This window comes from Panulirus ornatus, chromosome 16 (genome assembly GCF_036320965.1).
Source record: "Panulirus ornatus isolate Po-2019 chromosome 16, ASM3632096v1, whole genome shotgun sequence".
NCBI lineage: Eukaryota > Metazoa > Arthropoda > Malacostraca > Decapoda > Palinuridae > Panulirus > Panulirus ornatus.
In genome coordinates, this window is record NC_092239.1 from 30,017,168 (window position 1) to 30,045,021 (window position 27,854).

The following is a 27,854-nucleotide window of genomic DNA, read 5'->3' on the forward strand; positions in this document are numbered from 1 at the left end:
GGCCATTTCTTTTGTCTGTTTTCCCTTTCGCTACCTCGCAAAAGCGGAACGCGCAAAAAAAAAAAAAAAAAAAAAAAAAAAAAAAAAAAAATAAATAAAAAATTTTTTAAAAATTTTTAATATTTTTTTATTTTTTTATTTTTTTTTAATTTTGTTTTCCCCCCCTTGGAGGTACGCAAAAAAAAAAAAAAGGCCCCAAACCCACCCCATAAAATTGATTAAAAACCCCCAAAAAAACCCCAAAAACTTTCCATGGTTACCCCAGACGCTTCACATGCCCTGTTCAATCCATACAGCACTCAACCCTATAACCACATGTTCCAATTCACTCTTTCCTTGCCCTTTTACCTCCTGCATGTCAGGCCCCGATCACCAAATCTTTTTCACTCCATTTTCCACTCCAATTGTCTCCACTTCTCCTCGTTCCTCCCCCTCCAATATATCCTCTTGGTCAACTTTCCTCATCATTCTCTCCTGTGACCAACCATTTCAAAACACCCTTCTGCTTCTCAACCACTCTTTTATTCCACACATTCTCTTACCTTCATTACTTACTCGATCAAACCACCTACACCACAATTGCCCTCAACACTTTCCAGCACACCCACCCTCCTGCGCACAACTCTATCCATAGCCACGCCCCAACCATACAACATTTGGAACCACTATCCTTCAAATCCCCATTTTTGCTTTCCGAGATAATGTTTCGACTTCCACAATTCTTCAAGCTCCAGTTTTTTCCCCTCCCCCCCCTATGTTTCACTTCGCTCCATGGTTCCATCCCTGCCAGATCCACTCCCGATATCTAAAACACTTATTCCTCCAGTTTTTCTCCATTCAATACCTCCCAATTGACTTGACCCTCAACCTATTGTACCTAATAACCTTGCTCTATTCACATTACTCTAACTTTCTTCTTTCACACACTTACCAAACTCAGTCCCAAGCTTCTGATTTCTCACATGAATCACCACCAGGCTGATCATCACGAACAACAACTGACTCACTTCCAAGCTCTCTCATCCACAACAGATTCATACTGCCCCTCTTTCAAACTCTTGCATTCACCTCCCTAACAACCCCATCCTTAAACAAATTAAACAACCAGGGAGACATAAACACACCCCTGCCGCAAACCTAAAATTCCCTGAGAACCAATCACTTTCCTCTCTTCCTCACGTAACATGCCTTACATCCTCGATAAAAATTTTCACTGCTTCTAACAACTTCCTCCACACCATATATTCTTAATACCTTCCACAGAGCATCTCTATCAACTCTATCATATGCCTTCTCCAGATCCATAAATGCTACATACAAATCCATTTGCTTTTCTAAGTATTTCTCACATACATTCTTCAAAGCAAACACCTGATCCACACATCCTCTACCACTTCTGAAACCACACTGCTCTTCCCCAATCTGATGCTCTGTACATGCCTTCACCCTCTCAATCAATACCCTCCCATATAATTTACCAGGAATACTCAACAAACTTATACCTCTGTAATTTGAGCACTCACTCTTATCCCCTTTGCCTTTGTACAATGGCACTATGCACGCATTCCGCCAATCCTCAGGCACCTCACCATGAGTCATACATACATTAAATAACCTTACCAACCAGTCAACAATACAGTCACCCCCTTTTTTAATAAATTCCACTGCAATACCATCCAAACCTGCTGCCTTGCCGGCTTTCATCTTCCGCAAAGCTTTTACTACCTCTTCTCTGTTTACCAAATCATTTTCCCTAACCCTCTCACTTTGCACACCACCTCGACCAAAACACCCTATATCTGCCACTCTATCATCAAACACATTCAACAAACCTTCAAAATACTCACTCCATCTCCTTCTCACATCACCACTACTTGTTATCACCTCCCCATTTGCGCCCTTCACTGAAGTTCCCATTTGCTCCCTTGTCTTACGCACTTTATTTACCTCCTTCCAGAACATCTTTTTATTCTCCCTAAAATTTAATGATACTCTCTCACCCCAACTCTCATTTGCCCTCTTTTTCACCTCTTGCACCTTTCTCTTGACCTCCTGTCTCTTTCTTTTATACATCTCCCACTCAATTGCATTTTTTCCCTGCAAAAATCGTCCAAATGCCTCTCTCTTCTCTTTCACTAATAATCTTACTTCTTCATCCCACCACTCACTACCCTTTCTAATCAACCCACCTCCACTCTTCTCATGCCATAAGCATCTTTTGCGCAATCCATCACTGATTCCCTAAATACTTCCCATTCCTCCCCCACTCCTCTTAATTCCATTGTTCTCACCTTTTTCCATTCTGTACTCAGTCTCTCCTGGTACTTCCTCACACAAGTCTCCTTCCCAAGCTCACTTACTCTCACCACCCTCTTCACCCCAACATTCACTCTTCTTTTCTGAAAACCCATACAAATCTTCACCTTAGCCTCCACAAGATAATGATCAGACATCCCTCCAGTTGCACCTCTCAGCACATTAACATCCAAAAGTCTCTCTTTCGCGCGCCTGTCAATTAACACGTAATCCAATAACGCTCTCTGGCCATCTCTCCTACTTACATACGTATACTTATGTATATCTCGCTTTTTAAACCAGGTATTCCCAATCACCAGTCCTTTTTCAGCACATAAATCTACAAGCTCTTCACCATTTCCATTTACAACACTGAACACCCCATGTATACCAATTATTCCCTCAACTGCCACATTACTCACCTTTGCATTCAAATCACCCATCACTATAACCCGGTCTCGTGCATCAAAACCACTAACACACTCATTCAGCTGCTCCCAAAACACTTGCCTCTCATGATCTTTCTTCTCATGCCCAGGTGCATATGCACCAATAATCACCCATCTCTCTCCATCAACTTTCAGTTTTACCCATATCAATCGAGAATTTACTTTCTTACATTCTATCACATACTCCTGTTTCAGGAGTACGTGCTAGAACTCCTTCCCTTGCTCTTGTCCTCTCACTAACCCCTGACTTTACTCCCAAGACATTCCCAAACCACTCTTCCCCTTTACCCTTGAGCTTCGTTTCACTCAGAGCCAAAACATCCAGGTTCCTTTCCTCAAACATACTACCTATCTCTCCTTTTTTCACATCTTGGTTACATCCACACACATTTAGACACCCCAATCTGAGCCTTCGAGAGGATGAGCACTCCCCGCGTGACTCCTTCTTCTGTTTCCCATTTTAGAAAGTTAAAATACAAGGAGGGGAGGATTTCTGGCCCCCCGCTCCCGTCCCCTCTAGTCGCTTCTACGACACGTGAGAATGCGTGGGAAGTATTTTTTCCCATCCCAGGGATAATATATATATATTTTATAAATATATTATATATATATATTTTATATATATATATATTTTATATATATATATATATATATATTTTTTTTTTTTTTTTTTTTTTTTTTTCTTTGTCGCTGTCTCCCGCGTTTGCGAGGAAAGCGCAAGGAAACAGACGAAAGAAAGGGCCCCAAACCCACCCCCCATACACATGAAATTACATACGTCCACACACCAAATATACATACCTACACAGCTTTCCATGGTTTACCCCAGACGCTTCACATGCCCTGATTCAATCCACTGACAGCACGTCAACCCCGTATACCACATCGCTCCAATTCACTCTATTCCTTGCCCTCCTTTCACCCTCCTGCATGTTCAGGCCCCGATCACACAAAATCTTTTTCACTCCATCTTTCCACCTCCAATTTGGTCTCCCTCTTCTCCTCGTTCCCTCCACCTCCGACACATATATCCTCTTGGTCAATCTTTCCTCACTCATTCTCTCCATGTGCCCAAACCATTTCAAAACACCCTCTTCTGCTCTCTCAACCACGCTCTTTTTATTTCCACACATCTCTCTTACCCTTACGTTACTTACTCGATCAAACCACCTCACACCACACATTGTCCTCAAACATCTCATTTCCAGCACATCCATCCTCCTGCGCACAACTCTATCCATAGCCCACGCCTCGCAACCATACAACATTGTTGGAACCACTATTCCTTCAAACATACCCATTTTTGCTTTCCGAGATAATGTTCTCGACTTCCACACATTCTTCAAGGCTCCCAGAATTTTCGCCCCCCTCCCCCACCCTATGATCCACTTCCGCTTCCATGGTTCCATCCGCTGACAGATCCACTCCCAGATATCTAAAACACTTCACTTCCTCCAGTTTTTCTCCATTCAAACTCACCTCCCAATTGACTTGACCCTCAACCCTACTGTACCTAATAACCTTGCTCTTATTCACATTTACTCTTAACTTTCTTCTTTCACACACTTTCCCAAACTCAGTCACCAGCTTCTGCAGTTTCTCACATGAATCAGCCACCAGCGCTGTATCATCAGCGAACAACAACTGACTCACTTCCCAAGCTCTCTCATCCCCAACAGACTTCATACTTGCCCCTCTTTCCAAAACTCTTGCATTCACCTCCCTAACAACCCCCTCCATAAACAAATTAAACAACCATGGAGACATCACACACCCCTGCCGCAAACCTACATTCACTGAGAACCAATCACTTTCCTCTCTTCCTACACGTACACATGCCTTACATCCTCGATAAAAACTTTTCACTGCTTCTAACAACTTGCCTCCCACACCATTATTCTTAATACCTTCCACAGAGCATCTCTATCAACTCTATCATATGCCTTCTCCAGATCCATAAATGCTACATACAAATCCATTTGCTTTTCTAAGTATTTCTCACATACATTCTTCAAAGCAAACACCTGATCCACACATCCTCTACCACTTCTGAAGCCACACTGTTCTTCCCCAATCTGATGCTCTGTACATGCCTTCACCCTCTCAATCAATACCCTCCCATATAATTTACCAGGAATACTCAACAAACTTATACCTCTGTAATTGGAGCACTCACCTTTGTCCCCTTTGCCTTTGTACAATGGCACTATGCAAGCATTCCGCCAATCCTCAGGCACCTCACCATGAATTATACATACATTAAATAACCTTACCAACCAGTCAACAATGCAGTCACCCCCTTTTTTAATAAATTCCGTTGCAATACCATCCAAGCCCACTGCCTTGCCAGCTTTCATCTTCCGCAAAGCTTTTACTACCTCATTTATGTTTACCAAATCATTTTCCCTAACCCTCTCACTTAGAACACCACCTCGACCAAAACACCCTATATCTGCCACTCTATCATCAAACACATTCAACAAACCTTCAAAATACTCACTCCATCTCCTTCTCACATCACCACTACTTCTTATCACCTCCACATTAGCCCCCTTCACTGAAGTTCCCATTTGTTCCCTTGTCTTAAGCAATTTATTTACCTCCTTCCAAAACATCTTTCTATTCTCCCTAAAATTTAATGATACTCTCTCACCCCAACTCTCATTTGCCCTCTTTTTCACCTCTTGCATCTTTCTCTTGACTTCCTGTCTCTTTCTTTTATACATCTCCCACTCATTTGCATTATTTCCCTGCAAAAATCGTCCAAATGCCTCTCTCTTCTCTTTCACTAATAATCTTACTTCTTCATCCCACCACTCACTACCCTTTCTAATCTGCCCACCTCCCACACTTCTCATGCCACAAGCATCTTTTGCGCAAGCCATCACTGCTTCCCTAAATGCATCCCATTCCTCCCCCACTCCCCTTACCTCCTTTGCTCTCACCGTTTTCCATTCTGTACTCAGTCTCTCCTGGTACTTCCTCCCACAAGTCTCCTTCCCAAGCTCACTTACTCTCACCACTCTCTTCACCCCAACATTCTCTCTTCTTTTCTGAAAACCTCTACAAATCCTCACCTTTGCCTCCACAAGATAATGATCAGACATCCCTCCAGTTGCACCTCTCAGCACATTAACATCCAAAAGTCTCTCTTTCGCGCGCCTATCAATTAACACGTAATCCAATAACGCTCTCTGGTCATCTCTTCTACTTACATACATACGTATACTTATGTATATCTCGCTTTTTAAACCAGGTATTCCCAATCACCAGTCCTATTTCAGCACATAAATCTACAAGCTCTTCATTTCCATTTACAACACTGAACATCCCATGTACACCAATTATTCCCTCAACTGCCACATTACTCACCTTTGCATTCAAATCACCCATCACTGTAACCCGGTCTCGTGCATCAAAACTACTAATACACTCATTCAGCTACTCCCAAAACACTTGTCTCTCATGATCTTTCTTCTCATGCCCAGGTGCATATGCACCAATAATCACCCATCTCTCTCCTTCAACTTTCAGTTTTACCCATATCAGTCTAGAATTTACTTTCTTACACTCTGTCACGTACTCCCAATACTCCTGTTTCAGGAGTAGAGCTACTCCTTCCCTCGCTCTTGTCCTCTCACTAACCCCTGACTTTACTCCCAAGACATTCCCAAACCACTCTTCCGCTTTACCCTTGAGCTTCGTTTCACTCAGAGCCAAAACATCCAGGTTCCTTTCCTCAAACATACTACCTGTCTCTCCTTTTTTCTCATCTTGGCCACATCCACACTCATTTAGACACCCCAACCTGAGCCTTCGAGGAGGATGAGCACTCCCCGCGTGACTCCTTCTTCTGTTTCCCCTTTTAGAAAGTTAAAATACAAGGAGGGAGTGTTTGCAGCCCCCCCGCTCCCGTCCCCTTTAATCGCCTTCTACGACACGTGAGGAATGCGTGGGAAGTATTCTTTCTCCTCTATCCCCAGGGATAGGATATATATATATATATATATATATATATATATATATATATATATATATATATATATATATATATATATATATATATATTTTTTTTTTTTTTTTTTTTTTTTTTTGCTTTGTCGCTGTCTCCCGCGTTTGCGAGGTAGCGCAAGGAAACAGACGAAAGAAATGGCCCAACCCACCCCCATACACATGTATATACATACGTCCACACACACAAATATACATACCTACACAGCTTTCCATGGTTTACCCCAGACGCTTCACATGCCCCGATTCAATCCACTGACAGCACGTCAACCCCGGTATACCACATCGCTCCAATTCACTCTATTCCTTGCCCTCCTTTCACCCTCCTGCATGTTCAGGCCCCAATCACACAAAATCTTTTTCACTCCATCTTTCCACCTCCAATTTGGTCTCCCTCTTCTCCTCGTTCCCTCCACCTCCGACACATATATCCTCTTGGTCAATCTTTCCTCACTCATTCTCTCCATGTGCCCAAACCATTTCAAAACACCCTCTTCTGCTCTCTCAACCACGCTCTTTTTATTTCCACACATCTCTCTTACCCTTACGTTACTTACTCGATCAAACCACCTCACACCACACATTGTCCTCAAACATCTCATTTCCAGCACATCCATCCTCCTGCGCACAACTCTATCCATAGCCCACGCCTCGCAACCATACAACATTGTTGGAACCACTATTCCTTCAAACATACCCATTTTTGCTTTCCGAGATAATGTTCTCGACTTCCACACATTCTTCAAGGCTCCCAGAATTTTCGCCCCCTCCCCCACCCTATGATCCACTTCCGCTTCCATGGTTCCATCCACTGCCAGATCCACTCCCAGATATCTAAAACACTTCACTTCCTCCAGTTTTTCTCCATTCAAACTCACCTCCCAATTGACTTGACCCTCAACCCTACTGTACCTAATAACCTTGCTCTTATTCACATTTACTCTTAACTTTCTTCTTTCACACACTTTACCAAACTCAGTCACCAGCTTCTGCAGTTTCTCACATGAATCAGCCACCAGTGCTGTATCATCAGCGAACAACAACTGACTCACTTCCCAAGCTCTCTCATCCCCAACAGACTTCATACTTGCCCCTCTTTCCAAAACTCTTGCATTCACCTCCCTAACAACCCCATCCATAAACAAATTAAACAACCATGGAGACATCACACACCCCTTCCGCAAACCTACATTCACCGAGAACCAATCACTTTCCTCTCTTCCTACACGTACACATGCCTTACATCCTCGATAAAAACTTTTCACTGCTTCTAACAACTTTCCTCCCACACCATATATTCTTAATACCTTCCACAGAGCATCTCTATCAACTCTATCATATGCCTTCTCCAGATCCATAAATGCTACATACAAATCCATTTGCTTTTCTAAGTATTTCTCACATACATTCTTCAAAGCAAACACCTGATCCACACATCCTCTACCACTTCTGAAGGTAAGTTTGAATGGAGAAAAACTGGAGGAAGTGAAGTGTTTTAGATATCTGGGAGTGGATCTGGCAGTGGATGGAACCATGGATGCAGAAGTGGATCATAGGGTGGGGGAGGGGGCGAAAATTTTGGGAGCCTTGAAGAATGTTTGGAAGTCGAGAACATTATCTCGGAAAGCAAAAATGGGTATGTTTGAAGGAATAGTGGTTCCAACAATGTTGTATGGTTGCGAGGCATGGGCTATGGATAGAGTTGTGCGCAGGAGGATGGATGTGCTGGAAATGAGATGTTTGAGGACAATGTGTGGTGTGAGCTGGTTTGATCGAGTAAGTAACGTAAGGGTAAGAGAGATGTGTGGAAATAAAAAGAGCGTGGTTGAGAGAGCAGAAGAGGGTGTTTTGAAATGGTTTGGGCGCATGGAGAGAATGAGTGAGGAAAGATTGACCAAGAGGATATATGTGTCAGAGGTGGAGGGAACGAGGAGAAGAGGGAGACCAAATTGGAGGTGGAAAGATGGAGTGAAAAAGATTTTGTGTGATCGGGGCCTGAACATGCAGGAGGGTGAAAGGAGGACAAGGAATAGAGTGAATTGGATCGATGTGGTATAACCTTGCTCTTATTCACATTTACTCTTAACTTTCTTCTTTCACACACTTTACCAAACTCAGTCACCAAGTTCTGCAGTTTCTCGCATGAATCAGCCACCAGCGCTGTATATGCCTTCACCCTCTCAATCAATACCCTCCCATATAATTTCCCAGGAATACTCAACAAACTTATACCTCTGTAATTTGAGCACTCACCTTTGTCCCCTTTGCCTTTGTACAATGGCATTATGCAGACATTCCACCAATCCTCAGGCACCTCACCATTAGTCATACATACATTAAATAACCTTACCAACCAGTCAACAATACAGTCACCCCCTTTTTTAATAAATTCCACAGCAATACCATCCAACCCCGCTGCCTTGCCAGCTTTCATCTTCTGCAAAGCTTTTTCCACTTCTTCTCTGTTTACCAACTCATTTTACCTAACCCTCTCACTTTGCACACCACCTCGACCAAAACACCCTATATATATATATATATATAGAGAGAGAGAGAGAGAGAGAGAGAGTGGACTGGCAAAAGGTCAGACCAAATGACTTGTGGGGAGTGGATGAGGAATTCAGTGTATTTAGGGAAGCAGTGATAGCATGTGCAAATGATGTGGCATGAGAAAGGTGGGAGATGGGCAGATTAGAAAGGCTTGAGAGTGATGGGATGAAGAAGTATAGTTGTTAGTGAAAGAGAAAAGAGAGGTGTTTGGACGATACTCACAAGGAAGGAGTGCAAATGGCTGGGAGATGTATAAACTGGCAGGAGGTCAAGAGGAAGGTGCAAGGGTTGAAAAAGAGGACAAATGAGAGTTGGAGTGAGAAAATATCATTAAACTATAGCGAAAATAAAAAGATGTTTTGGAAGGAGGTAAATAATGAGCGTAAGACAAGAGAACACATGAGAACATCAGTGAAGGGGGGAAGTAATATCATGTAGTGATGAAGTGAGATGGAGTGAGTATTTTGAAGGTTTGTTGAATGTGTTGATTATAGAGTGGCAGATGTAGGGTGTTTTAATCGGGGCGATGTATGAAATTAGAGGGTCATGGAGAATGGTTTGGTTAAGAGAGAAGAGGTAGTGAAAGCTTTGCGGAGGGCAAGGCAGTGGGTTTGGATGGTATTGCATTGGAATTTATCAAGAAAGGAGGTGACTGTGCTGTTGTTTGGTTGATAAGGATATTCAGTGTATGTATGGATCGTGGTGAAGTGCTTAAGGACTGGCGGAATGCCTGCATAGTGCCATTGTACAAAGGCAAAGAGGTTAGAGGTGAGTGTACAAACTACAGAGGCATAAGTTTGTTGAGTATTCCAGTGAAATTGTATGGGAGGGCATTGATTGAGAGGGTGACAGCATCTACAGAGCCTGAGATTGTGAAGGGGCAGTAGGGTTTTAAAAGTGGTAGAGGATGTGTGGATCAGGTGTTTGCTTTGAAAAATGTGTGTGAGAAATACCTAGAATACAGATGAATTTGTTTGTAGCATTTATAGGACTGGAGAAGGCATATGGCAGGATTGAAAGAGATGCTTTTTGGAAGGTCCTTAGAGTATATGGTGTGGGAGGTAAGGTGCCAGAAGCAGTAAAATAATATTACCACGGATGTAAGGCATGTATACGAGTAGGGGGAGAGGAGAGTGATTGGTTCCCGGTGAAGGTCGGTCTGCAGAAGGGGTGTGTGATGTCCCCATGGTTGTTTAATTTGTTTATGGATAGCGTGGTTAGGGAGGTAAATGCAGAGAGGGGCGAGTATACAGTCTGTTGGAGGTGAGAGGGCCTGGAAAGGGAGTCAGTTGTTGTTCACCGATGATATATCCCTGGTGGCTGATTCTAGTAAGAAGCTGCAGAGGTTGGTGACCGAGTGGAAAAGTGTGTGAAAGGAGAAAGTTGAGAGTAAATGTGAATAAGAGCAAGGTTATCAGGTTCTGTAGAGTGGAGGGACAAGTTAATGGGATGTAAGTTTGAATGGAGAAAAATTGGAGGAATTGAAGTGTTTTAGATATCTGGGAGTGGACTTAGCAGCGGATGGAACCAAGGAAGCGGAAGTGAGTCACAGGGTAGGGGAAGGAGCGAGGTTCTAGGAGCGATGTAGAATGTGTGAAGAGATCGTTATCTTGGAGAGCAAAAATGGCTATGTTTGAAGGAATAGCAGTTCAACGGTATTAGAAGGTTGAAAGGCATGGGCTATAAATAGGGTTGTACAGAGGAGGATGGATGTGTGGAAATGAAATGTTTGAGGACAGTATATGATGTGAGGCAGTTTGATCGAATAAGTAATGAAAGGGTAAGAGAGATGTGTGGAAATAAAAAGAGCGTGGTTGAGAGAGCAGAGGAGGATGTGATGAAATGGTTTGGACATATGGAGAGAGTGAGTGAGGAAAGATTGACAAAGAGGATATATGTGTCAGAGGTGTAGGGAACAAAGAGAAGTGGGAGACCAAATTGGAAGTGGAAGGATGGAGTGAAAAAGATTTTGAGCTATCGGGGCCTGAACATACAGGAGGGTGAGAGGCATGGAAGGAATAGAGTTAATTGGAACGATGTGGTATACCGGGGTTGACGTGCCGTCAGTGAACTGAACCAGGGCATGTGAAGCGTCTAGAGTAAACCCCAACTCTTATTTGCCCTCTTTTTCAACCCTTGCACCTTTCTCTTGATCTCCTGCAGCTTTCTTTTATACATCTCCCAGTCATTTGCACTCCTTCCTTGCAAGTATCATCCAAACGCCTCTCTTTTCCTTTTTCACTAACTACTTCTTCACCCCAAAACTCACTACCCTTTGTAATCTGCCCACCTCTCACCTTTCTCATGCCACATGCATCTTTTGCACAAGCCATCACTGCTTCCTTAAATACATCCCATTCCTCGCCCACTCCCCTCACGTCATTTGCTCTCACCTTTTGCCATTATACACTCAAACTCTCCTGGTCCTTCCTCTCACAAGTCTTCTTTCCAAGCTCACTTACTTTCACCACATTGTTCTCCCTAACATTTTCTCTTGTTTTTTGAAAACCTCAACAAAGCTTCACTTTCGTCTTCACAAGATAGTGATCAGACATCTCTCCAGCTGCCTCTCTCAGCACATTAACATTCAAAAGACACTCTTTTACACGCCTATCAATTAACATGTAATCCAATAATGCCCTCTGACCGTCTCTTCTACTCACATACGTATACTTATGTATATCTCTCTTTAAACCAGGTATTCCCAATCACCAGTCTTTTTTCAGATCACAAATCCACAAGCTCTTCACTATTTTCATTTACAACACTGAAACCCCATGTACACCAATTGTACCCTCAACTGCCACGTTACTCACCTTGGCATTTAAATCACCCATCACTAAAACCTGGTCTCGATAATCAAAGCTGCTGAAACACTCACTCAGCTGCTCCCAAAACGCTTGCCTCTCATGATCTTTCATCTCATGACCAGGTGCATAGGCACCAATAATCACCAGTCTTTCTCCATCCGATTTCAGTTGTACCCACGTCAATCGCGAATTTACTTTCTTACATTCTGTCACATACTCCCACAACTCCTGCTTCAGTAGTGCTCTTGTCCTCTCACCAACCTTTGCAACGTTTTTCAAGCTATTGATAGTAATTGTGGTAATGGAAATAATTGGACCACGACCGAAAAGTGAGCTGTGAAACTTTTTAAGTAATTATGTTAACGGAGAAAAGTGTTTGTCGTTTGAATATTACTACTCAAAATACGTTACCATGCCAACTAGGACACTGTAGCCATAGCAACGGGACGCGTCATGTAAACAAATTTGTCAGTCTTCCTCGGTGTATAAAGCATTTCTCGCAGTATCGAACAGGAACCTAACCTTTGCAGGTGAGTTTGGCGGCTAGGACGTTCTAGGAACGTTTTGCGTTGCTGAGAAGTGCTATGGACGTACAACGTTGCTGCTACGTGTCAGGGACGTCCTCTGTTGCAAGGACGTGCAAAAGACATCAAATTTTGATGGCACTTTGCGGGGGGCGTTTCCGTTGCTATGACGTGCTAGTGAGGTCCTCGTTTGCTAGGACGTGCCAAGAAAGTACTCTTTGATACGTGCCAGCGAGGGCTTCTGTTACTCTTCCGTGCTAGAGAGGTCTGTTGCCGGGACGCGTTAGGGAGACCCTTTGTTGCTGGGACGTGTCAGAGAGATCTTCTGCTGTTGGGAAGTGCCAGGGAAGTCCTCTGCTGCTGAGACGTGCTAGGGAAGTCCTCCGTTGTTAGGATGTGCCAGGGACGTCCTTTTTGTTATTGGGAGGTGCCAGGAGGTCATCTATTGCGGAAGCGTGCTAGAACATGCTAAAACGTGTTGGGACGTGCTAAGGACATCCTCTACTGTTAGGATGTTCCAGGGAGGTCCCATGTTGCTGGGACGTGCCAGGTAGGTCCTCTGTTGCTGGTACGTACTAGGAACGTCCTTTGTTGATGATACGTGCCAAAGAGATTTGTTGCGGGAATGTGCTAGGGAGGTACCCTGTAGCTGGTACGTGCCAAGGTCTTTTGTTGCTAAGACATGCCAGCGAGGTCTTCTGCTTCTGGAATATGCCAGAGAGTTCTTGTATTACTGGGATGTGCCAGGGAGTTCCTCTGCTGCTGAGACGTGCTAAGCAGCTCTTCTCTTGCAAGAACATGCTAGGAAGGTCTTCTGCTGTTATGGCGTCCCAAGAAGGTCCGTTGCTGCAGGAACGTGTAAGGGAGGTCTTCTGCTGCTAGGACGTGCTAGGGTTTACAGCTGCATGGGCATGCTAGAGAGCTTCTCTGTTGCTGGTTCGCGCCAGATAGATGCTCTGTTGCCAGGATGTGCCACCAGGATGGTTCAATGTGTGCCCTAAGTACCTCCAGCTCTCACAGTAACCCTCTCCAACCCCAGGATAGTTCATGATGTTTTCTGAGAACTCCCTATCGCTTACTGTAACCTTGCCACCTCTCCCCATCTTCAGGATGTTTCATGGTATGTTCTGAGCACTCTCCAGCTTTTACGTAACCCTCTCCACCACCAGGATGGTTCATTGTGTGCCCCAATGCTTTTACGTAACCCTCTCCACCACCAGGATGGTTCATTGTGTGCCCCAAGTACTCCCTAACTTTTACAGTAACCCTCCCCACCCCTAGGATGGTTCATGATGTGTTGTGAGCACTCCTCAGCTCACAGTAACCCTCTCCAACATCAGGATGGTTTATGGTGTGTCCTGAGCACTTACTATCTCATACAGCAACCCTCCCTACCCCTAGGATGATTCATATTGTGTTCTGAACACTCTCCAGCTTTCACAGTGACCCTCTTCGGCACCACGATGGTTCATAATGTGTTCTGAGCACTCCCCAGCTCTCACAGTAAGCCTTTCCAGCACTAGGTTGGTTCATGGTGTGTTTTGAGCACTTTCCAGCTCTCACAGTGACCCTTTCCAGCACCAGGATGGTTCATGATGTGTTCTGAGCACTCTCTAGCTCTTACAATAACCCTTTCCAGCACCAGGATGGTTCATGATGTGTTCTGAGCACTCCCCAGCTTTCACAGTGACGCTTTCCAGCACCAGGATGGTTCATGATGTGTTCTGAGCACTCCCTAGCTCTTACAATAACCCTTTCCAGCACCAGGATGGTTCATGATGTGTTCTGAGCACTCCCCAGCTTTCACAGTGACGCTTTCCAGCACCAGGATGGTTCATGATGTGTTCTGAGCACTCATCTTTCACGATAACTCTCTCCAGCACCAGGATGGTTCATGATGTGTTCTAAGCACTCTCTGTCTTTCACAATAGCCCTCCCCACCCCAGGATAGTTCGTGGTGTGTTCTGAACACTCTTCTGCTCTCAAAGTAGCCCTCCCCACCCCCAGGATGGTTCGCGAAATGTTCTGAGAACTCTCCAGCTCTCAACGTAGCCCTCCTCAACTCCAAGATAGATCGTGATGTGTTTTGAGCACGCCATAGCTCTCACTGTAACCCTGCCACCCCTAGGGTGGTTCATGGTGTATGAACATTCCCGGATCTCACAGTAACCCTGTCACCCCTGCCCATCCCTTGGATGGTTTATGGTGTGTCCTGAGCACACCCCAGCGCTCACAGTAACTTTATTATCCCATCCTACACCGAGGATGGCTCATGGTGTCTTAGGCAGCCCAACTATGACACCTTTGACAGTAACCCTAACATTTCTTCCCACCCCCAGGTTTGTTCATGGTATACCCCGAGTACATCCCAGCTCTCAAAGGATCCCAAGATGGCAGGGGAGGGTCGTCGTGTTAGTCTGGAATCGTCAGTAGTAACAGATGTCAGCGGGATTCCTTCCATCACCGAAGATGAGATATCAGGTCAGATCGATCACTTTGTACTGTTACGTAAATTATATTTTTGTGACCTTTGACTTGATCCTTAAAGGTCAGAACAAACGCCAGGCCATTATACCGTTTTCTTACTCAAGTCTAGCTTTACTTTTCTATAAAATCATCTTTTCACTTCTTCCTCTGATCATGTTGTCTCTGCAACGGAAAACTGTCCAAGGCTCTACGCCATGGCTATTCAATTACTTTAGGAGTAGGGCCGGATTGTGAAACTCAGATTGATGGTAGAGCCATACATTTATTTTACCTCCAGTCTTTTTTCACTAAACATTTCATTCAACTAATTATTACAGTTGCTCACATGTTTCATTCATCTAACTGATACAGTTGGTCACGATAAAAATCTATGTATGTAAAATTTCCTAAGTACTTAAATGAATTTCGTTAGTATGATTAATTCTTCCGAGTCTGTCGAAGGGCTATTGAAAAACCACTAAAGGGCCAGATTTGGCCGGTGGGCCACCAGTTGAATATCCCTGCTCTACACTATCGGATCTCTGACTTTAATATCTATCACTGTTTCCATATAAGGGTGATGTTAGCCAAAAATTGAACTCAGAAACTCCATTTGTGCAACTTGCTCTCTTTTTGTGCATCTTTAGTCTCCTGACTTTAATGCAACTGGCTCAAAATTTCTGTCCTTCATAATTGATGTTATGTTCCAATATTTCCTCCCAGATTTCTCCCACCATGTATAACTGTACCATTAATTGACTTCCTGCAATTAAACATTGCTTTCTTCACATTCACACGCCGAGATCCTCTCTATACTGGGATTTTGATGTACATCACAAGGACTGGTTAAGTTCTACCCGGGATGATCTCTGCAAAATTAAGGTCTTTTCTTTTTCTTTCCTTAAAGACCTTACACAACGAGTTCACAACCGTCATGACCACACTTCCAATACACTTTATCTCCTATATCTTACTTCTGAACCCTCGGTTATGGTAATCTCTCTTCTTTCACAATAATTGTTTCAGTTACCCAAGATATGTTCCGTTTTCTAAGGTCATTAAAGTCTTTTGAAGAGTCTTTACTACCGCATGTTACAATATGAAATTTTGTTTATTCGATTGTAATTGAAGTGATAGGAATTTTTGCTATTATTACAATTTACGGAAGAATAATGAATATGTTGGAGACAAAATAAAATAGTATGAAGTACTTGTTTATAGTCTTTGCTTGTATACAAGAATAGAAAAAGTATTGGAATGTTTACGTTTTGGTCGCCTCTCTCCCTGTGAAAAGCATTAGTGTAATGCTGTACGATGTTGTTGGATGTGTATAAAATTATCTGTTCACATAACAATGATTTCAAAGACTTATATTATAAACTGAGTTAAGTATATTTCCCTAAGATTTGCTTAGTTAGATAAAGTAGAGGGAGATCATTGTATCGAGTAAATTGTATTTTTATGTTCAGAAAGAACATGTAAAAGAATTTTTTTATATTATTTACCACTGTGGTATTTGATCAGTTTTGCAATAGGGAAAAGTGTGTGTTTGTGTGTGTGTATATATATATATATATATATATATATATATATATATATATATATATATATATATATAGCTGTCAGATGTTAGCGAAATAGAAAGGAAATCTGTGTCGAGCCCAAATCTCTGTTAACAGAAGCCATTAAATGGGCCTATGGGTTGATTATACACCCTTAAATGAAGGAGTGAGGTGCGTTACATAGGGGCCTGCTGTCTGGGAGTTGAATATGTGAAACCTACTGTCCAGGAAGGATGATGTGAAACCACTCGTCCAGGATGTGAAACCCTGTGTGCTGGTAGCTGAAACCAAGTGTATGTAATCCAAGTTGTACTGAAGTATTGTGGGTTAGTACTCTGCTGTGCTCTCTTGTAAAATACTGAAGAAGATTTCTCTAAACAATTAGTGTTCATACTTGTAAATACGTTTTGTTTAAACATGGCAGATAACATTAAGAATTTTAGTGAAACCCTGGACATACATTTTCTGTACCAGTGTAATAAATAACTGAATCAGGTGGTAGCTAATTATGAAATTTCTATGAGGACACATGTCAAAGTGATATGCAGAGAATTAATTGACCAGTTGGTGTCCTTATCAATATTGAAAGAATCTGAAGGTGTTGAAAATAGTGGTGATGATGAGGGACAAGTAAGTGAAAAAGTGACAATGGAGAGATTGGGGTTAAAATTTGAACTTAAGAAAATGCAACTAGAGGCAGAAAAAGAGAGAATACAGGCAGAAGCAGAAAAAGAAAATATTCAGACAGAAGAAAGAATACAGACAGAAAAAAAGAATTGAGGCAGTTAAATAGAGAGAACAGGTACTAGAAGAAAAATTGGAGTTAAAGATGATATAGTAAGCCAGTTACCTAAGTTTATAGAAGCTGAGGACTTCTTTATTCAATCTGAAAAACTTGCAAGAGTTAAAGAATGGGATGAAATAGACTGGGCTATGTTTGTGCGGGGTAAATTTAAGGGTAGTGCTAGAGAGGCATATGCATATCATAGTATAATGGAATTGGTATATTATAAGGCTGTTAAGGAAGCAGTATTGAAAGCTGTGGAATTGGACGCAGAAGCATACAGGAGAAGGTTTAGGGACATCAAGAAAATTAGTGGATGAACTCATCTTGAGATGGCTAGAGAGTGTGGAATGACATTAGATAGGTGAAGTGTGAGGAAGCAGAGGCAAGGGAGGAAGTGAGACAAATACTCCTGTTGAAACAATTCAAAAGTGGTGTATAACCTGAAATATATTATGAAATATGTAAGAGTAGAGTGAAAAATTAGATGGATGCAGCCAGGATGGCTGACCAATTAGAATTGGCTCATGAATATTGTAAGGGAGAAATTTCAAGGAAATAAAGTGTGATAAGACGGAATGAAAAGCAAAATTTTGACAAACCTTTATAAATATCCAAACTTCGAATGTTAGATAGCCTAGTCAACATTATTTTATGGAAGGTTCACCTACCTATGAGCCACAAAACAATATAAGGAATAGATTCCAAAGACAAACACAATACAGGTATTCAATACCTCAGTTTAGTCATAACCCTTATGTTAGTAGACAAGAGAGACCACCAGTAAAAATGTTAGGGATATGGAGAATTTGGTCAAAATTCCTAAAGACTATAGGATTAAATGTTGCTTGGGAAAAGACACAGGATTTTAGTGAGGTAAAAGGTAATGAGCATAATGTGAGTAAACCAAAACATGTAAATTATGAGCCATATATTACTGAAGGAAAGGTTGGGATTAAAGGTAGTCCTGAGAAGAAAATTTTAATATTGAGAGATACTGGAGCAAATCAGAGTTTAATTCTGAAAAATGTATTAGAGTGGACAAAGGAGTCTTACTCTTGAGAAAAAGTAAATGTAAGAAGGTTAAAGTCAAGGATAACTACCCCCATACATTATATCTTGAGAAAATTTTAATATTGAGAGATACTGGAGCAAATCAGAGTTTGATTCTGAAAAATGTATTAGAGTGGACAAAGGAGTCTTACTCTGGAGAAAAAGTAAATGTAAGAAGGTTAAAGGCAAAGATAACTACCCCCCTGCATTATATCTTGAGAATGGATTTGTGAGTGGCCATGTAAAAGCTGGGATATGTGGGGAATTTCCTATCCTGGGAGTACACATGCTACTGGGGAATGATCTGACTAACAAATTAGTCCCACAACCTAGTATATGAGTGGTAATCCATTTGATGTAGAGACTATTGTGAAGGTGAAGCTAAAAATGTAGAAAATCAGACATAACAATGTACAGCATAGTGAAATTGTTTATCCAGCTTGTGTTGTGCCCAGGTGTGTTAAAGAGAGAATTAGATTATGATTTATTGGAATTATTTAATGTAACTAGAGATAATACAGTAGAGTTTGGAAATGAGAAGAGCATTGTGGAATTGAAATTGATGTATTTACAGATTTTGTTGTGGACAGGGAAGAGTTGACAGAGTTACAGAAGGGTGGTGAGAGTTTGAAAGAATGTTGGGATGAAGCTGCTAGAAATGGGAGTGAAAGGGATGTGTCAGTTGGATTTTATGTACAAAATGGTGTTTTAATGAGAAAGTGGAGGCCTGCTTATGTTCCAGCATCTGATCACTGGGAGGTCAGATAGCAGATTGTTCCAAAGAATTATAGGGCACATGTTATTGCTTTACCTCGTTCTTTTTTGTCTTGACATTTAGGAGTTAGGAAGACAAATTATAGGTTATTAACTCATTTTTATTGGCCAAATATGAAGAAAGATGTATTCCAGCATTGTAAGACTTGTGAAGATGTCAGAGAGTAAGTAAACCCAAATAGGTATATTTTATAATTCTTTTACCACTGTGTTTGGTAGTTGACCAGTGTTGCCAGAAGGAAAAGTGTATATATATATATATATATATATATATATATATATATATATATATATATATATATTTTTTCCAAAGAAGGAACAGAGAAGGGGGCAAGATGAGGATATTCCCTCAAAGGCCCAGTCCTCTGTTCTTAACGCTACCTCGCTAACGTGGGAAATGGCGAATGGTATGAAAGAAAGATATTTTTATATTATTTTGCTTTGTCGCTGTCTCCCGCGTTTGCGAGGTAGCGCAAGGAAACAGACGAAAGAAATGGCACAACCCACCCCTATACACAATGTACACACACACAAGCCCACACACGCAAATATACATACCTATACATCTCAATGTACACATATATATACACACACAGACACATACATATATACCCATGCACACAATTCACACTGTCTGCCCCTATTCATTCCCATCGCCACCTCGCCACACATGGAATACCATCCCCCTCCCCCCTCATGTGTGCGAGGTAGCACTAGGAAAAGACAACAAAGGCCCCATTCATTCACACTCAGTCTCCAGCTGTCACACAATAATGCCTGAAACCACAGCTCCCTTTCCACATCCAGGCCCCACACAACTTTCCATGGTTTACCCCAGACGCTTCACATGCCCTGATTCAATCCATTGACAGCATGTCAACCCCGGTATACCACATCAATCCAATTCACTCTATTCCTTGCCCGCCTTTCACCCTCCTGCATGTTCAGGCCCCGATCACTCAAAATCTTTTTCACTCCATCTTTCCACCTCCAGTTTGGTCTCCCACTTCTCCTCGTTCCCTCCACCTCCGACACATATATCCTCTTGGTCAGTCTTTCCTCACTCATTCTCTCCATGTGCCCAAACCATTTCAAAACACCCTCTTCTGCTCTCTCAACCACGCTCTTTTTATTTCCACACATCTCTCTTACCCTTACAATACTTACTCGATCAAACCACCTCACACCACACATTGTCCTCAAACATATGTTTTTTTTTTGTTTTTTTTTTTTTTTTAGTCGCTGTCTCCCGCATTTGCGAGGTAGCGCAAGGAAACAGACGAAAGAAATGGCCCAACCCACCCCCATACACATGTATATACATACATTATTTCTCTTTACGCACATGCACCCCTTGAAATACCATCTTTGACAATTTAGAAGAGCTCAGCAGTCATCCCTGTCTGGCTTCTTTACTGATTTTCCTTGGGAATAGTAGTGCTTCTATGGTCAGGAAACCTTACAATCTGCTGAACACTTAGAAAAAGAAAATATCATAGCTAGAAATGAGACCTACATTCCATCATCTATTAAATCTCTTTCCTCCAGGACATGAGTGCAGCTGCTGCTTCCTAAAGTTTGTGTGTAGAATGGCCATTCAGTGGTTAACCGTTAAGATACCTTCTTCCTTCGAACAGCTAAGCTGTAGAATTCTCACACTTTCTTATGTCTTGTACTCTTCCTATAAACATTTTACTTTAAAGAGTCAGATATACACACATCTGCAGATCCCTGATTAATTTCTTTTTTTTTCTCATTGCTTTCACATGAGGTGGTCTTTGATAAGCACTTTTTCCGTGCCATTTCAGTTACTAGAAAAATAAAACTGGTGAAGGGTTGCACAGTTGTGTTAAAGGAATGGTTCCATGTTGTTTAAGGTGTTAGATTTAAAGGTAGATATTTAGACATATTGGGTGGTATACTATAGTACCTTGTAGTTCAGTTATGGAGTGGTATGCTATGGTAGCTTGTAGTATAGTGGTATAGTGTAGTACCTTGGAGATCAATAATAGTGGTATAGCATAGTACCTTGTAGATCAGTAATCAAGTGTTGTACCATAGTATCTTTCAGTTCATTTAACCCACTGACTGCAGCTGCTTGATATATTTTCTGAAAACAAAAAAGAAAGATTTTTTCATGCCAAAAATTTATTTTTTCTAATTCAAAATATATAAGACAGTATGGATGATATGTAGACACTTATGTAACAAGGCTCTCTAATACTTTTCAGATGAGTTATGGCCATCACCATGGCTGACTTAACCAGCTGTACAGTGCATCCCTTGCCGTATTACATAATTTAGAGAAGAGATTGGAGAGTTGTGAGGGGGTATTAGAGGAGAGATGGGGTGTTGTGATGGGTTTTAGAGGAGAGATAGAAGATATGTATCAGGGTTTTAGAGGAGAATTGGGAAAGTTGTGAGAGGTTTTTAGAGAGTTAGGAGAGTTATGAGTGGGTTAAAGGGGAGAGATGGGTGAGTTGTGAATGGGTTTTAGAGGAGAGACAGCGGTGTTGTGAGGGGATTTAGAGAAGAGTTGGGAGAGATGTATTGGGGTTTTAAAGGAGAGTTGGGAGAGATGTATCAGGGTTTTAGAGAAGAGATGGGGAAGTTGTGGGAAGTATTTAGTTGTGAGTGGGTTTTTGAGGAGAGATGGGATCATCGTGAGGGGGTTTTAGAGGAGAGATGGGAGAATTGTGAGGGGGTTTTAGAAGAGAGAGGGGAGAATTATGAGGGGTTTTAGAGGAGAGATGGGCAGAAGTTAGGTTATAAAGACAATCTTAAGAAGGTTGCATCCACTCAACGGGGAAACCCTGCTCAAGTCTTGAGGTTATAAAAGTTGTGTCAAGACAAGGTGCAGATCAAATGAGAAGAGATGAAACAGATTTTATGGCAGTGATGGAATTTATGAGTGCATTTGCTTGTCTGATGAAGGAAAGAAACCATTCATAAAAAGGAGGAAGAGTGTAGAGACAAGACAGAACCCAGAAGGACACCACATTGATAGGAAAAGAGGGGGAAATTGATCCATCACCGATTACAATGATAGATCGCCCAAATAGGAAGCTGGAAATATGGCAACTGTGAGAGAAAGGGAAACCAAAAGAGGAACTTGGAGATAAGGCCTCGATGTTATACCCTGCCAAAAGATTTTCATGTATTAAGAGCCACAGGATTCTCCAATATCTTTCAGAGATATTGACCAGTCATTAGTAAGATAGGAAAGTATATCACCAGTGGATCTTGCCCCACAGAAGCCTTATTGATGAGCAGGGAGGAGTTATGAGATTTGACATGTTTGAGTATGGTAGTTTAGGAGGTTTTTAAAGACTGGAAATAGTAAAAGTCAAAGCAACAGGATGATAGTTAGTGTTAGAATGGTCACCTCATTGGGGATAGGCTGTGCTAAGTCAAATTTTCTTTGAAGTGGGAAATGTTTTTTGCTTTTTCCATAGAAGAGGAAACACAGGCACAAGATCTGAGGCATGCTTCCTTATAGTACGAGGAGGGATGCCTCTTGGTTCATGTGCCTTGCTTTTGTCCAGAGAAAGAATTGCTTTGGGGATCTATGAAGGTTTTATAGAGAGGGACACAAGGTTTGTAAGAAGACCATCAGGAAGTGAGGGAATGTTAGAGTTGTCCAGAATGGGGTTAAATGATAAATCAGAACCAAACACAGTTGGCTTGTCAGTGGAAGAGACAGTCATAGTATCATCAAAGGTGAAAAACAAAGGAAAGGCAATATGGCAGAAATTGTTAAGAGATGCTTTTGGTTGAAGACTAGAAACACCTATCATTTGATAAAGAGAGAGTTTGTCATACATTCTTTAGATTAAAAAAAAGAAGCTTTGCCTAACATACCATACTTGTAAAGTTTTGAAACAGAGATGAAAAGTGAGTGCGAGTTCTTCCAGGTACTTTATACCAGGTTCCTTTCCTGAATGGGCTCAGAGCAGGAACAGTTGAACCTCAGATTTGGGAAGAGGGGATATATGCTTCCATTCCCGTAACAATAACTTCTGATGGATGGTCAGCTGAGACAGAACCATCACAATAGGAGAAACCACATCCCACCAAGGAGAAGTTATGAAAAAGGAGAATTTCATCTAAACATTTTTACAGTGGCAGTACTTACATTTAGAGAAGGTTGCTGGAGTTGTAAACAGAGATATATTTACGAGAGTGTGGTCAGATGGAATAATTGGGGCAAGATTAAGTGGCAATAGCATGAAACATTACAGATGAAAAGAGAATAGTTCTAAAGTATTTGGAGGGTAATCCCAATGGTCTGGAATATGGATGGGGTGGATAATGATTTGCTCAAGATCAGTAAGAATGGAAAATGTGAGGGCTTCAGTCCCCCCACCATCTGTGTGGGAGGATTTCAAACATATCATAGGTGTTGAGATGAAATCTCTGATGTAAAGAACTTAGCTAGTGGGCGAGAGGATGCCATGACCTCATGGCAGGAATTTTTCTAGTCGAAGAAGGTTATAAGATTTGTAGAGTTAGGACAGCACTAGGTGAAACAAGGGTGAATAGTAGTAGTTCCAAACAAATTAAAGCAGATGATGTCAAGGTTTGGAAATTCAAAGTCCTTTGGGCAAGCAAGAATCATGCTTGTATTTGCCCAGGCTAAGCACAGATCCTTCCTGTAAAATAACAGAGAACATTATGAGACAACATGTCTTCAAGAGGAGTGAGATGCCTTGTGCACATGATCTTTACTAACAACATTATAGCCTGGTATTGCTAACTTTGCCATTAATTGGTTATTAGTAGTGTTTATTTAGGTTTCCTTGATGACTTTGATATCAAGTTGTCTTTTCCTAGCACTACCTCGCGTACTTGTAGGGGGAGGGCGGTGTCATTTCATGTGTGGCGGGGTGGCAACGGAAATGAATAAGGGCAGCAAGTATGAATTATGTACATGGTTATGTATGTGTATGTCTGTGTATGTATAAATATGTATACATTGAAATGTATAGGTATGTATATGTGCGTGTGTGGACGTGTATGTATATACATGTGTATGTGGGTGGGTTGGGCCATTCTTTCATATGTTACCTTGCGCTACCTCTTTAATGCGGGAGACAGCGACAAAGTATAATAAGAAAAGAATCAAGTATTTTTGATTGATCGGGTGATTTTACTGCCTTACCGTTCAGGTTTATACTTATCACATAGGTTCACTCTTAAAGGCCAAGTAAATGTATCACAGGTCTTAAGGTCTGACCTCGGTTCTCAGGTCTCCTGGGGTTGCCTCTCATATCCTGTTTAATAGATGGGCTGATATGGTCTTCCTTTAGTAGTAGTAAACACTTGCTTTTTTTTTTTTCTTTAGGTCCTACCTAAGCATGTAATCCCATCCCCATTCAGAGGCACACTGTAATCAACAAGCTCTTGTCATTACCAAAGGTATCACACGATTCTGTATAATCATCCCTCTTGCATTTACAAATATCCTCTATTCCTCAGACAATAACTTTACATTCTACTTGAATTCACAGTCCCACTTTCACAGCCTTCCTTCTGATTTCCTTAAACTTCCTAATAAGTGCCCTATATATTCCAAGCATCTCCTCTGATCACCCTTGATCATCTCAGCCTGAACACCAACCAAGCTGCTGCTGTCTCCTGTGCCTTTAACTTTATCCACCTTGTGTGTTAGGTCTTCTAGCTTGGCCCTTGGTTAACACAGTCCCCTCTAAATTTTTTTCCTACTACAGAACCCTGACTGAATGTCTGATTAAAGAATCTTCAGTATGGGCAATGCTAGGATTATCTTCTGGATCATATATCAGCAGTTATACTTCTTTTCTTCTTATCAGGGATATGATTATACTGTTCCTCAACTTGGATATAATCCCTGTTGTTTATCAAATATCATCTCTACCTTAACCACCCTAGTTTCGGGATTACCTGCTTTATAGATGACATCTTTTCCCTTTTCCTTGAAATCTGGAGTCTCTGCTATGATGTCTTGAATTGTCCTCACACAGATGTACACACACACACACATACTCTACTGGCAAGACTTTTAATAGTTAACCTGTTTTTAATTATCTCTTTTGACATCCACCTTATAGATCATACTCACAAAAAAAATTATAAGAATGTATTTACCTTCATTTCTTAAAAGAAACTCCTTAGTGCATTCCAAATTACCTTGTAAGCAAGGAAAGTAAAGCAAGTAACTGAGGCATCTTGGTAATATTTCTTGATTTCACTAACTTAAAAGCATTGATTAGAAGAAGTTGTCCTCAATCAGGGTCTTTTGTGATAACTGCATTGTCCATCCACCTGAGGAATCCTCCAGATATTCATTTGGCTTGTGAAATTTACTGGAAGGTCCCCTTCCCCTCTTGGATGGACCTGCCTCTTGGCTTGATGGATTGTAATTAGTAATAATTCCCACCTCATCATTCTCAAGGGACACCCCTCAAGACTCTTTAGGTCCGGTTCCATGGCTGGGACTGACAGATTTTTTTCTAGTCTGCCTTTATACACAATAACTGGTCGTGAACAGACACTACTGACACTAGCATATGTCGCTCTGCCTTTATACACAATAACTAGTCATGAACAGAGACACTACAGACACTAGCATATGTTGTTCTGCCTTTATACACAGAAACTGGTCATGAACAGGACACTACTGACAATAGCATATGTCTGTTGTCTGAAGTTAGCAATCCAGCAGTGCCATGGTAACTTATGGCAAGGCATAAAGGCTATGTTATCCCCAGCCGCTACATGTTTTCTTTTTGGAACTCGCAAACATTTCCTATAACTTCATAGTCATACATTAATGACAGTCGTTTACTGCTTGACACAGCCTGGTCGCTTTAGCAATTGTCTAAACACACCAAGTTTTTGGTTTGAAAACAAACAACCTTGCCTAACCATAACAGCAGGTCTGCCACTCTCAGACATAACCTTGAGTGTATTTTATGCCACATAACAGCAGGTCTGCCATCTAGGTGCCTGGCATAGGTTAGGATATGTGTGTGTGTGCATTCGTATGATACATAGGAATAAAGACATTTTACATATATACAAGGTTAAGACACAGTGAAACACATGAGTATGAAACTCTCTCTCCATAACGTACAAATAGTAATGACAGTTCCTTGAAGCTGTAAGGTGAGTGTACCATAACCAGCATTTGCTTCACCAGGTCTGAGTGTTGAGCAGCTGGAGAGTGTGGCTGAGGACCTACAGGCATTGTGTTCCCTCCTGCAGGGGGAACTGGACTTCTACAACCGGTACTTGAACAGTCAGATGGTCCAGGATAACACCAGCTGTACCCACCCCTGCCTAACTACAGCTATATCAGGTGAGGAGCCAGATGTTGTGTGATATCCTGATGTGTCTGTACTCACCATCATCCCATGTTATCTGTGTTGGAGGGAGCAGGGTGGCATGTCTGTGGCCAGCCCCACCTAAATATGGCTATGTCAGGAGGAAAGCCAGATGGTGTTTTCTATCCAGGTGTGTCTCTACCCAGCCGTGGCTCATGCCAGCTGTGTCAGATGGGAAGCCATATGGTGTGTTTTATCCAGTTGTGTCTGTGGGTAGCTGTGTCAGGTTGGAAGTAAGATGGCATGTTCCATTCTAGTGATTGTGACCATCCCCAACTAATATCAGCTGCCTCAGGTGGAGAGCCAGATGGTGTGTTCTGTCCAGATGTGTCGTGTAGATATGTGTGAATAAAATGAATGTAGTGACACTAGGTACTTTTAGTGTGTGAGCGGATGTGGCCATTCTGCATATGTTTCCTGGCCCAACCTTGCTGACGCTGGGGTTAGATGCTCGTTCCTGTGGGGTGAGGTGGTGCCGGAACTGGATGAAGGTGAGCAAGTATGAATATATGGGGGAGAAAGAATACTTCTTACGTATTCCCCACGTGTCGTAGAAGGTGAATAAAGGGGGTGGGAGTGTACAGATTTGTATGTAGCATTTATGGATCTGGAGAAGGCATATGACAGGGTTGATAGAGAAGCTTTGTGGAAGGTTTTAAGAGTATATGGTGTAGGAGGTAAGTTGTTTGAAGCAGTGAAAAATTTTTTCCAAGGATGTAAGGCATGTGTACGAGTGGGAAGACAGGAGAGTGATTGGTTCCCAGTGAATGTTGGTGTGTGGCAGGGGTGTGTGATGTCCCCATGGTTGTTTGATTTGTTTATGGATGGGTTGGTTAGGGAGGTAAACGCAAGTTTTGAAGAGGGGAGGGTGAGTGTGCAGTCTGTTGGGGATGAGAGGGCCTGGGAAGTGAGTCAGATGTTTGCCAGTGATACAGCTGTAGTGGCTGATTCGGGTGAGAAACTGCAGAAGTTGGTGACTGAGTTTGGAATAGTGCATGAAGGAGAAAGTTAAGAGTGAATACGTATGAGAGCAAGATTATTAGGTTCAGTAGGAAGGAGGGACAAGTAAATTGGGATGTAAGTTTGAATGGAGAAAAATTGGAGGAAGTGAAGTGTTTTAGGTATCTGGGAGTGGACTTGGTTGCGTATGGAACCATGGAAGCAGAAGTGAGTCGCAGGATGAGGAAGGGAGTGAAGGTTCTGGGAGCGATG

The 27,854-nt window shown here is 41.9% G+C and overlaps 1 protein-coding gene across 4 annotated transcripts in view; it reads left to right on the forward strand.

The window, feature by feature from the left end:
* LOC139754200 (uncharacterized) overlaps positions 1–27,854 on the forward strand; it is a 122,646-nt gene that overhangs the window by 59,519 nt on the left and 35,273 nt on the right. For 2 of the 4 annotated variants that reach the window (XM_071671416.1, XM_071671419.1), the window contains exons 4-5: positions 14,979–15,120; positions 26,459–26,617. In XM_071671416.1, the coding sequence (XP_071527517.1) occupies positions 15,030–15,120; positions 26,459–26,617 (250 nt within the window). In that variant the 5' untranslated portion in view covers positions 14,979–15,029. Of the gene's footprint in view, positions 1–14,978; positions 15,121–16,374; positions 16,490–16,515; positions 16,961–26,458; positions 26,618–27,854 lie in introns of those variants that run through there. The other 2 variants (XM_071671417.1, XM_071671418.1) reach the window with 2 other exon arrangements.